General features: G+C 48.6%; 1 protein-coding gene across 2 annotated transcripts in view; it reads left to right on the top strand.

Annotated features, from left to right (window-relative positions):
- Positions 1–2,955, top strand: part of LOC121464957 (monocyte to macrophage differentiation factor 2) — a 43,256-nt gene extending 40,301 nt beyond the window's left edge. For both annotated transcript variants that reach the window (XM_041678092.1, XM_041678091.1), the window contains one exon: positions 1,467–2,955. In XM_041678092.1, coding sequence (XP_041534026.1) covers positions 1,467–1,670 — 204 coding nt within the window. In that variant the 3' untranslated portion in view covers positions 1,671–2,955. The remainder of the gene's footprint in view (positions 1–1,466) is intronic.
- Positions 2,956–12,902: the final 9,947 nt, after the last annotated feature.

The raw sequence follows: 12,902 nt of genomic DNA, 5'->3' as shown, positions 1-12,902 counted from the left end.
AGGGAGGGAGGGAGGGAGGGAGAGAGGGAGGGAGGGAGAGGGAGAGGGAGAGAGAGCACACCCCCCCCCCACACAGAATCCCCTTTCTCCTCTATTGATAAAACTCCTCCCCCTGAGGAGATGTACACAACGTCTACCCCTCCTTGGGTCCACCAGTGTCTGCTCTAGCTTACTGCAGGGCAGTGTGTGAAGGGTTATGGGCAGGAGCATGGATGACTTGGAAGCAGCCACACTGGAAGGTTTGCATCACCATGCTTGATGACTCCCTGTGGCTATGGAGATGGAGTCTCCTCCCATAGCCCCCACCCATATCTTCCAGTCCTTCTCAGGAACCCCAATTATGGATGAATTGGGAAGGATGGCTAGATACTCAGGTGAGGCTACCATGACCCTCCCTGCCCCCTCTTTCCAAGAGGGGGTATCAGCATCCAACAAGCCCAACTGTGATGATCTTGGCAAGCAGGCCCAGCTAAAACTCCTGGAGATGGCAGCAATTTGGCTTGGAGGACAGCTCTGGGCAACATCATCCAGGTCATGGCATCCCCTTCTGCTGTCTGTCTCTGTGGACTTGGCTACTTTGGGACAGTCACATTTTGTGGTAGCTGTCCTTTCGTGCCTGGCTTCTTTCACTTAGCATTGTGTCCTTGGAGCTCCTCCACATAGTGGCTTGTGTCACAATGGTCCTCTTGTCTTTAAGGCAATGTAACAAGTAATGTTCCATGGTATGGGTATACTAACCAACTCTGTGTGTGTGCGTGAGTGTGTTTATGTATGCATGCATGTGTGCGTACGTGCGTGTGTGTATACTAACCAACTCTGTGTGTGTGCTTGTATGCGTGAGTGTGTGAGTGAGTGTATGCATGTGCGTGTGTATATACTGTCTGTGTGTGTGCGTGCGTGTGTGCATGCATGTGCACATGTGTGTATACTGACTCTGTGTGCGTGTGCGCATGTGTGTGTGCGCACGCATGTGTGTGCATGTGTGCGTGTGTGCATGTGTGCGTGTGTGCATGTGTGCGTGTGTGCATGTGTGTGTGTGTGCAGCGATGGGGACTGAACCCAGGGCATTGCACATTCTAGGCCAGTACTTTACTACTCAGCCGCATTTCCAGCCCTCTTTCCCCCTTCCCCGGGGTCTCAGTATTTAGCTTTTATGTTCTCCTTGAACTTGCTATGCCGCCCTATAAAAGCAACCTTTTTGAGATTTTGGGTTTGCACTGTAGAGGCAGAACCTTGGATCTCTAACCCTGCTACGTTTGCCTTCTTCCAAGTGCTAGGCCTCTGAGGTTTGAGTTCGCTATCATCAGTTGCAGATTTTGCAAGTTAATATGGAAAATTTGATGCCACAATATTGAGACTTCCTAGGGGACTCGGGGCTTGTTCGCCACTTGTATGTCTTTCCATGTGGGTAGCAGGGAATGATGAAGTCTCCCTCTGACTTGTGTCTAATCCTTTTCTTCCAACAGCCCAACACCGAGGGCATCTGGGAGCTGATGACAGGAGGGGTCTTCTACTGCTTGGGCATGGTCTTCTTCAAGAGTGACGGGAGGATTCCCTTTGCTCATGCCATCTGGCACCTCTTTGTGGCATTTGGTGCTGGTACTCACTACTATGCCATCTGGAGGTACCTCTACCTGCCCAGCACACTGCAGACCAAGGTGTCCAAATGAGGTGACCCAGATTCCATGGGTCATTTAGATTTTGGAATCAAAGCATCATGGAAAGTGAACTGTGAACTCTAACCTAAAGCATAGTGCCAAGCTCTGCCTGCCTTTTCCTGGATGGAATTTTTTAAGGTTCTAAGGTCTCTTTCAGTGACAGCTGTACCACCTTTTGAGTCTCCAGCAAGGAAGAAAACATTTAGCCATCTCCATGGAGAAGAAATTAATTCAGTACTGTGTTTCTACTTTAGACAAATGATTTTTTAAATTATAACCAATATTAACATCTTCAGAAAAGGGCAAAATAGGGAATGACCCTCCAAGAGGTAATTTTTAAGGTCCTGAGCACATTCCTTTCTGCTGCAGGGGAAAGTCACCTAGCATTAGATGACAGATGGGGAATATCCCTGACCATTGCAGGCATCATCAATCAATTGCAGCATTTACATAGTGATAGAATTCAATATAGTGTCCCAAGCAGACATTACTAATTGATTCTGTGCTCATGATGGAACCTCTTGGCTGGCCTGGTGTGTTAAGAAACAAGATCACAGCAGAGTTATTAGAAGTCACTATATGGAGGAACATGTTTATCTCTGGACACCATTACCTTCTCCCTTCTCCCCCCCCCCCCCCCCCCGTCCACCTTCAAGGAAGTTCTTTGTGTGGGATGTTTGGAGGCAGTGCGGGGAAACCAAGGCATCCATTCCCAACAGCTGCTCACACTCTGCTCCACTATGGCTGGTCCTTGGTTCTGGAGGTGCTGAGGGCTGGGATGAGGATGCTGCTACTTGGCCATTTCTTCTCATCTCACAGAATCAAAAGAAACCATGAAGCTGAGCTCACCAGAGGGCTTTTCTTGGTGTCCAGAGACATCTCTCAGAGGCCCTCTGTTGGGCCCTCTGGCAGGGTCTTCGTCTTCCAGAATGAATGGAACGTTTGCATCCCCAACCTCTGAAGTGGCATGAAGAACATGGCTGCCAGGGGCCTCTCCTCAGCCACCTCTACTCCTGGGCTAGCCTTGACACAAGATGCCACCTGGACACTGGCGGAGTGCCGGAGCTGCGGGTCTAGCTCCTGACCTGAACTGACACCTCAGACTCTCTGGAAGAGGCTACTGGAAATCCAGGGTCCTGTTCAATGACTGCCAGCCAGATGGATGTGGGCGAGGGTGGGCCAAGACAGGGTGCCTTATACTTTGTTCTAGCACATTCCAAGGTATTTCAGGGCTTCGGCACCTGGAATCCCATATGTCAAAGCCAGTATTAAATCAAGTTTATGCATTCTTCAGAAAGATGGTTTTGAAGCCAGTGAGCTTTAGAATTGATTTTGTCTAACCTGGCCTGCCTGTGCATATGAGTGCTGTTTGCATGTATGAAAGTGTGTGTGTGTGCATATATGAAAACGTGTGTGCATATGAAAGTGTGTGTGTGTGTGAGAGAGAGAGAGAGAGAGAGAGACAGAGACAGAGACAGAGACAGAGAGAGAACAGACAAAACAGACAGGGCTTCAGCCCCTGGAAACCGGCTTGGATACCTCTGTTCCATGGACCGCTCCCATGTTTCCCCCATCTGGGGATCAAGGTTCAGAGAAGAGGACCACGATGGAGAGAGCTGACTGCAGCTTGGGACTGGGACCCTCACAACTGACCTTCCTCTGGGTCTGAGGCTGTAGGGGCAGGGCTTGGGCATCTGCACCTCTGTGTGGGAACTCCCTAGGTGTGACCCTGTTCAGACGAAGAAAATCGTCTGTCACTAGGAGGCTAATGGGGACCAAGGAGACTCCTAGGAACAGTGATGGATGCCTAGGACACTGACTTGGCACTTCAAAGTGACCACATGGCCCCTGCTGAGCTCTTGAGCTGAACAGCTGCTTCATCCACTGTGCCCTGGGGCTGAACATTTGATTTGAATTAGCTCCAGACAGCGACCCCACAAGCTGTCTCTCTCCCAACCAACTCCTACACATCCTTCAAAGCCAAAATACACATTGAGGAGCTTGTAGATCTTGTGTGACTCTGGGGATACCCTCTGCACCCCTCATACCCTGTGCTAATCTGGACCACAGCTCAGAGCCCTGTCTGTCACTCTGGTACTTAAGTTGCTCCTGGAGGGCAGGGCTGGCTTGCTAGGCTTGTCATGAGACCTGGCCTTCCCCATCGGTAAGGGTTTATGTCAGTTCCCTGCTCTCTGTGGCAGGTGTCCCCAGCTATTAAAAAAGTAAGTAAGACAGCACCTTCTACAGGGCTGGAAAGATGGCTCAGCAGTTAAGAGCACTGGCTGCTCTTCAGAGGACTTGGGTTTGTTGCAAGGAGAGGCTGTTTGTTCGTCCCGGCCGCCTGGCTAGCTTAGCCCAGAAATAACCACACAGAAACTGCATTAATTAAATCACTGCTCGGCCCATTACCTCTAACTTCTTATTGGCTAACTCTTATATTAATTTAGCCCATTTCTATTAATCTGTATATTGCCACGTGGCAGTGGCTTATCGGGTAAAATTTCCAGCGTCTATCTCTGGTGGATCCATGGAGTCTCTCCAACTCTTTCCTTCTCCCTGCATTCTGTTCTGTCTTCCTTGCCTACCTAAGTTCTGCCCTATCAACAAGCCAGGCAGCTTCTTTATTCATTAACCAAGAAAAGCAATACACAGAGGGGACTCCCACACCATGGGTTTGATTCCCAGCACTCACGGGGAAGTTTACAACCATCTCTAATTCCTGTGCCAGGGGATCTGAGGCCCTCTTCTGGCCTCTGCAGGTACCAGACATTCATGTGATGCATAGACATGCATGTAGGCAAAATACCCACACATCTAAAGATAAATAAATAAATAGGGCTGTGTGAAGAAAGGAATAGAATAATAGATATCTATTATAGCTATTATAATAGGGGGCTGGCGAGATGGCTCAGAAGGTAAAGGTGCTTGCTGCTAAGCCTGATGACCTGAGTTCAGTTCCTCGGGCCCATAGTAGGAGAGACTGGACTTCTGTAAGATGTCCTGTTTTACACACACACACACACACACACACACACACACACACTAATTTAAAATGCACCACCAGCCCATGTCCTAATTAATTATGCTAATGTTCGCCTAGAATATGAACTCTGATAAAGACAACGCCTGTGCTGGAGGTCCAGCCCAAGGAATAAATCACTGATGGTGACGTTTCAACTGTCGGTAACACTTGGGAGCATACAAATCAAAGGGGCCTTGGTCACTCCTCCTTCCATTGCTCCAATTCAAGACACACTGCCCATCTCGCATCATTCAGGAAAGAGGGTCTCCCAGGATCCCACTCCACTCCAGCCCTGACTCCAGATGTCACCGGCTATCACTGGAGCAGCAGAGCAGGAAAAGATATTCCCATGGGTCAGTGCCTCCAGTTCTGCCGGAAGATCACCCTGGGTGATGTGCCAAGAGTGTGGGGGCAGAGAGCATGTTGGAAATGAAGGTGGCAGCACTCTACTGTCGTCATGTCCCCAAAGAGCCATGGAGATAGCAACATGGCTCCCAGCTGTGCACAGCTGGGAGAGCTTCCTTGGAGGACTTGGTACAGGCCAGGGCTGGGGGAGTTGAATCAGTCTCAGGCCGGAGCTAGAATGGAAGTGTGAGCAGGGCTGGGGAATTCTTATGGGGAAACATAGGAAGGGAGCCCTGGGTGATGGAGAGAGGAAACAGTGCTGGGAACTGCAAGCAGCCCTGGGCCTCATTGTCTAGAGCTGTCTTGGCTGCAGCTCGGTTCTTGTGCAGCAGCACAGGGCGCTGAGTGAGCATAGGGGCTTGCAGGAAACCCTCAGCCCAGCCTTTGCGACCCACCCGCCGATTCTGTGCTGTTCTCTGTCCCCTATTCCTCTCCTCACCCCTTTCTTTCTTTCTTTCTTTCTTTCTTTCTTTCTTTCTTTCTTTCTTTTTCTTCTTCCCTCCCTTCTTTCTTTTTCTCTCTCCCTCCATCCCTCCTTCCCTCCCTTCCTTTCTTCCTTCTCCCCCCCCCCATTTTAGGGACAGGATTTCTCTATGCAATAGCCATTACTGTCCTGGGACTCACTATGTAGAGGAGGCTGACCTAGAACTCACAGAGATCCACCTTCTGGTATTAAAGGGATACACCACAACACCCAGCTTTCCCTTCTCTTCTTTTGAGACAGGGTCTCACATAGCTGAGGCTGGTCTCACAGAGCCAAGAGTAACCTTGAACTCCCAATCCTCTTGCCCCTACGTCCCGCGGCTGGGAGTATAAGGGTGCACTGTCATGCCAAGTTTATGCAGCGCTGGGGAGGCAACCCAGGGCTCCATGTTTGTCAAGAGAGCACTCTTCCAGCTCAGATGTATCTTCATCGCCCAGCTCTCTTTCCATCTAAATCTGCAAATGAACAGTTCAGGCTTCTCCAGAGCTCTGCCTGAGCCTAGTGATGGGGGAGCAGAGACGAGAGGGTACCCGGGGCTCACTGGCCAGCCAGTCTGGCTGAACTGGTGAGCTCCAGGTTCAGTGAGAGACTTGTCTTGAAAGAAAGAAAAAGGAAAAGAAAGAAAGAAAGAAAGAAAGGTCCTACAAGATAGATCAGCCTGTAAAGGCTCTTGATGCCAACGGTGACCTGAGTTTGATCCCTAAAACCCACAGGATGGAAAGAAAGAATCCATCCCTTTGCCCAAGATATCTGAGAATTGTCTCCCTCCACCAGTATAAATAAAAATGTGATTGGAAAAGATATGTTGGGGACTGGCTGGAGAAGGTGCCTGACATTGACCTCTGCCTTGCCCTCACATGTGCGTGTTCAATCATACCTGCATACCTGTGTGCGTGCATACACATGAACACATACATACCCCAAAAAATGAATAAATAAAAATAATTTAAAAATAAGAACTGAAGATGTGGGTTTGGGCACAGGGAGGTATTTTATTCACCAGGTAGTTGGGGACAGATCAGGTGTGCCAATGCCATTGGCTGTGACAGCTCTCTCCTCACGAGTCCCTCCCCTTGTCCCAACAATTTTTTCTTTGTAGTTGGCTTCAAGATGGGCTTTAAATCAGTTTTGGCCATGGTGCACTGTGTGCGCTCGCGCGTGCGTATGTGTGTGTCTATGTGTGTGTGTGTGCCATGACACACACACGTGTAGGTAAGAGAACAACTTATGAGAATTTCTTCTCTCCTTCTACCTGTGGACCCTGGGATTTTGAACTCAGATCACCAGGCCCTCTTCAGCCCACCTCTGCTCTACTTTGCAGACTTGCCCTTTCTAACCACGTTCGCTTACCGTTGCTGTTACCAAACACCAGGCAAAGTCCAGTTAAAGGAGACGAGATTTGTTTGGGCTCATGGTCTCAGAGGCATCAGTCCCTGGTCACTTGGCCTCACAGTTTGTGATGAGGCAGAGCATTGTGTGGGGGTGGGAGGGTAAAGGAGAGTGTGAGGGCGAGAGATTGAGAGAGATGCTCATCTATCATCCTCCCATTTTCCAGGACTACTCTTCCAACAGGCAGCGCCTGCCACCTAACATCCCATTCAGCTGTGAACTGCCCCTAGGAGGACTTCACTGATGACATCAGCACCCTCCTGCTCTATCACCTTTCAAGCCCCCCAACTCTGAACTCTCCTGGTCAGGATCACACGAGCCTTTGGTGGGGGGCACTACATAGACAGATCGTGACACTAGAGTCACCTAAGAGACTTTGCACCTGGCTCAGGTCAACACACTACTTCCAAGGTTCATCTATGTTGTAGCATGTGTCAGTACTTCGTTGCTACATTAATAAAAATAAAATGATGATGACTATTTATTATTATGTGTCTGCGAACTCAGACTCCTAACGGCACGGTGTCTGTGAGGTCAGAGGACAAGTTGCGGAAGTCAGTTCTCACCTTCCACGGTGGGTTCTGGGATGGAATTTAGGTTACCGGGATGGTGTGTCAGGTGCTTTCACCCTTCCAGTCATCTTGCCAGATCTTTGTTACTTTTTATGGCTGGGTATTCACCAATCGCATTGTTTCTGCCCATTTGTTAAGTGATAGACATCAGTAGTGTGAATATGTGGTAAATATAATAGGCCTTTTACTGCAATAAACATCTGCACACAGCTTTTGGGGTTCACTTTATCTATCTCCTCTATCTCCTCTCTCTCTCTCTCTCTCTCTCTCTCTCTCTCTCTCTCTGTGTGTGTGTGTGTGTGTGTGTGTGTGTGTGTGTAGGCACATGGGGCACATGCATCCCGATGCCCAAGGGTCCAGAAGATGGTGTCGGATTCCCTGAAGCTGAAGTTACAAGAGATTGTGAGGCCCTAGATGTGGGTACTGGGAACCAAACTCAGCTCTTTCGCAAGTGTTGATAAGGGCTGAGACCCTGTATGCAAGGTTTTGTGTAGAACTGTGTTTCTGTTTCTCCCAAGAGGTCCCTAGATCATTATGGGAAGCTGTTATTCTTTGAAAAACTATGGATTTTCTTAAGCCTCTGAATGATTACCAGTTGACCTCACTAGATCTAGACCCACATAGGAGATAAGCCTTGGGATGTCTGTGAGGGCATTGCTAGAATAGGTTAATTGGAATGGAGGCAATGCTGTCCCAGGGGCTGGGTCCTGTACTGACTGCAGAGGAGGAAGGGAGCTGAGCACCCGTGTTCGCTGCTCTCTGCTTCCCGCATGGGGACACAGTGTGACCAGCTGCCTCACTCCTGCCGCCATGCCTTCCCTGACAACTGCACCCTTGCCCCGTGAGCTTATATGAACACCGCTTTTCTCAAGTTGTTTCTTCCAGGTGTATTGTCACAGCAATCAGATGAGAAATCAGTACACCATGTCACCCTGTGTGTTCCCACCAGCAAAGGGTAAAGGTGCCAACTTCTCTGTATGCCCACCCCCTTCTACTCACATACATATGTATATATGTGTATTTATATGTGTGTGCATATATAATACACACTATATATATATTAGACAGGGTCTCACTGCATAACTCTGGATGGATGGGAACTCTCTGTGTCGACTGGGCTGGTTTAAATTCACAGGTCCACCTGCCTCTGCTGGATTAAAGGTATACACCACCTTTAATAACATTATACACATTAGCTCAGCTAAAAATACTTCTTCTTTGGTCTTTGACTAATTGATACATGTGTGAGTGTATTTTGATGATATTCATCCCTATTTTCCTCTCTCTGGCCATTTAAGGTGCAGAGGGAATTTACCAGTGGCTATGCTCTCCTGCCCTTACAGCTTCTCAGAAAGGGGCGTGACCTCATGAGCTACTCCCTCGTCCATGCTGCAACACGGATGGGCCAATCACATACCGCATTTTTATTTATTTTTTTGAGACAGGGTTTCACTCTGTGGCCCAGGTTGAGTCCTTCTTCAGCCTTCTCGCATGCAGTCCCTTCTTCAGCCTCTCGCATGCAGGTTCATAGATTCATATCGTCGGACCTGATAGCAGATTCTTTACCCAAATGTCAGTGGTACAGCCTGACCTCCTACACATCTTCAATCTTTCGGGAGAAAATCGGGTTCTGCATAAGAGAATTTCTGAGAATGAGGAGGCAGGCGGAGCAGATCCAAATCCAACCCCAACCTGTCTTAAGTCGAGCTTACCAGTCACAGATCACCTGCCAGCATGCAGGCAGTAACAGTATTGTGGCCTCTGAATGTTTGTTACACACCTTATTACAGCATTAGCCGGCAGTTACACCATTGGTGTCTTGTTGTAGTCTAATGAACTCTTCACACCAGCATGTGTACACGTGCAGGGTGTATGGTTGTGTGAGTTCACGTGCCCATGTGTGCACGCAAGGGACAGAGGAGAATGTTAGGTGTCTTGTTCTGCCACTCTTCATATTATTCCTTTGAGACAGGGTCTCTCGTGAGTCTGGAGCTAGGCTAGCAGTCAACACATCCTAGTGGTTCTTCTGTCTCTGGTCCCCACTTCGCTGGGGTTAAAGGTGCATGTGTGTCCACACTTGGCTTTTACATGGGTGATGGGGATTTGAACTCTGGCCCTCAAACTTGTGCAGCCTTTGTCCGGCGAGCCACCACCTAGCCCCAAATGTTGCCTTGCTCATCTTTGCAACCCTGCATACCCTATGGGCTGCTGGCGACAGGCAGCGCAGGGTTATTATCTGCACATGCCTGCTGATACCCGCTCTTCATCACTACTGCTCTTTCCAGGAGCTGGTTCTCTTTGTTTCTGTAAAGTCCATCATTTGGGGATACAGCCTAACCCGATGCCTACTTATCTCAGGGCTCAGTAAATCCTTTGCTTGACCGGTCCAGGGATCTGTCTCCATCTACTGGCCAAAGATGGCAGCTCAAAACTCAGTTTCCTGTGTGTGTGTATGTGTGTGTGTGTGTGTGTGTGTGCGCGTGCGTGCGCGAGCACCTGTGCATGTATATGTGTGCATGTGTATGTGTAATGTACATATTATTGGGTGAATGCATACACATGTGCAGGTGCACAAGCACTCATTTGTGAGTGGAGGTCAGAGGTCAACATCAGATGTCTTCCTCAGTCACTACCTTATTTTTTAAATCTATAAAATTAAATTCTTAAAATCTTTTTATTTATCTGTTTTTGTTTTATTATTTATCCAGAACACAAATCCACTTTTATTAATTTATATTTCATTAGTTTAAGTCTGGGAAGGGTACAGTGTCCCATGGATGGTGTGGCCACAACCTGCGCAGGAAGGTTGCTTCAGAATTTGCCATGAACCGTGCCACTATTTTCATGGGCCCGAGTGCCTTTGCCTGGATCGCTCTTGTCTTGTTTGTTTGATTTCAGAAGACACTGTATTGCTGTTTTGCTTTATACACAGGGCAACTCCCCTGCCTAAGTAGAATTCAGCTTCATCTTGGGCATAAACATCTTCAGTTTTAAGAAGAGCGGTGTCCTCTCTCTGGTTTCTGGAGAATTTGCACCACAGCCTTCCAGACAGGCTTCCGAAGGCTTCCACAGTTGCCAAGATGGCAGAACGAGGAAGGAGAGGCCCTAAAATTTTGACTTATTTTTTTGAGGCATGGTCTCAGTATGTGACTCAGGCTGACTCCCTTCTTCAGGGTCTTACTGTGTAGCCTAGAACCATCTATGTAGACAAGGCTGGCCTCTGCGTGCGCCACCACATCTGACCTGCCTTACTTTTTTATTGAGCAAATTCCCTTACTCAAACTGTGTCCCATCTCCCCAGTGCCCTAATTCCTCCAATGAGACTCCACCTCCCACTTTCTGCTACTTCCTGAGGATGCCATCATATTATGGCTCCATCAGGGGATGAATCCATTGCGTGAGGAGATGGTTCAGTAGGGGAAAGCACGGAACAAGCGTGAGGTACTGAATTGGAATGCTCTAGACCCATGTAAAAGCCGGACGCCAAGGACAAGTGTCTGTAATCCCAGCACTCCCATGGGAAGATGGGAGGTGAGTATGGCAGGGTTTCCAGGCCAGCTAGCCTGGAGTGCTCAGTGGAAAAAGCACAGAGTGATTCTGTTTCAAATTAGATGGATGGCAAGGACCAAAACCTGGAGTTGTCCTCCATAGGCACAATGTGGCATACATGTGCCCACATTCGCCATGTATGAATGTGCTAACATGCAAAACAAACAGAAAGAAATGATCAACTCATTAAGTCAGCACCCTCAGGATCTAGTCAATTACCCAATGCTCCGGATCTGACTATGGCTTGCACTGAGGACCAAGCCCTCCTTACGTAATCCCTCTTGGTGGGATCTACCCATAATGGAATGGTTGTTAAACCTCATCCAGAATTCCAGGCGATGGTGGTGCATCCCTTTAATCCTAGCACTCAGGAGGCAGTCAGGGGGATCTCTAAGTTCAAGACCAGCCTGGTCTACAGAGCGAGCTCCAGGATGGCCAGACTGATTATCTGTCAGGGCTGGCAACCAACCAAGGTTACAGCGTTGGGAATGGGACTGTGGGTAGAGGAAAATCCAGTCTGGCAGTTCACAGATGTGTGTGCACTGGTGTTGGCTGTTGGTCGGTGCCTCTCTTTTCACACAGAATTGCTTGCAGGTCTTTCCAAAGTGCTGGTCAGCTTACCTCAGAGTAAGATCGAAGAGATGGCACGGGCAGATGCTACATCTTTCCTTGTGTGAGTCTTACACTTCTAGTCATCCTGTTCAACAAGGGAGTCTATGCGGTGATGTGGGGACTGGGAAGTGTGGCTCCCTGGCAGCCATCCTGGAGGTTCGGTATCACATAAGCAACACTGGATTACAGAATTTAAGGATAAATTAAAATTATCTAGGTGAGCCGGGCAATGGTGGCGCACGCCTTTAATCCCAGCACTCGGGAGGCAGAGGTAGGCGGATCTCTGTGAGTTCGAGACCAGCCTGGTCTAGAGAGCTAGTTCCAGGACAGGCTCCAAAGCCACAGAGAAACCCTGTCTCGAAACCCCCCCCCCCCCCAAAAAAAAAACAAAAATTATCTAGGTGATGAAAGCGGGTTTCATGGGATGAAAATTCAGATGCTGATGTCCCCGTTCCCAGAACCCCAGAATGTTACTGGATGTGGGGCCTCTAAAGAGGTAAGTTTTAGGTTTTGCATTGTGGTGACAGATACCTGACAGAAGCAACTTAAAAGAGAAAGACATTCCTGGCTTACAATTTGAGAGACATCAGGGAGCTTTTGACCTCCTGGAGAAGAGGAAGCAAGCAGACAAAAAATGGTCAGGGATGAAAATCTTTCAAAAACCTGTCCCCATGACCAACTTCTTCCATCCGGACTCCACTCTTTAAAGTCTTTACAACCTTCAAAAACAACACTACCAGCAGGTGGTCAAGACTTTGAAATGTAAGCCTGGGGTAGGCATTTTACATCCAATTCCACTATGAGCTACAAATTGCCAGACACTCAGACGGTATGTAAACAAACAATCGTAGCTGTGTCCCAATAAAACTTTATTTACAAAAATAGTCCGGATCTGGTTCCCATGTTGCAGTGTGTGTCACTCTGCCAGAGATGGGTTTAGAAAGTCTGGAGATGGGTTTCGTTGCAGCGTGGGAAGTGGCAGAAAGAGCATCCAGGCCTGAACCCAGGCTCTCCTCCCAGCTCTGGTAACTGCCTCTCTGCCATGGTTTGTAGGAAGTTATAGGGAAATATTCCAGAATGTTGTTTGGTTACAGCCTCTGAAGCTGGGGTGTGTGAGGAGATTGGTATGCATGATGCGGGGGACCTCCTGCAAAGGTCTGTGGGGTACAGTCAAGCCCCCTGGTTTCTCTGAGTCTCTACATCTTTAGGGG

The sequence above is a fragment of the Microtus oregoni genome, unplaced genomic scaffold, assembly GCF_018167655.1.
Source record: "Microtus oregoni isolate MIOR12 unplaced genomic scaffold, Mior012 000029F_ref0000214, whole genome shotgun sequence".
In the NCBI taxonomy this organism is placed as follows: domain Eukaryota; kingdom Metazoa; phylum Chordata; class Mammalia; order Rodentia; family Cricetidae; genus Microtus; species Microtus oregoni.
This window is presented reverse-complemented; position numbering and strand designations above follow the sequence as displayed.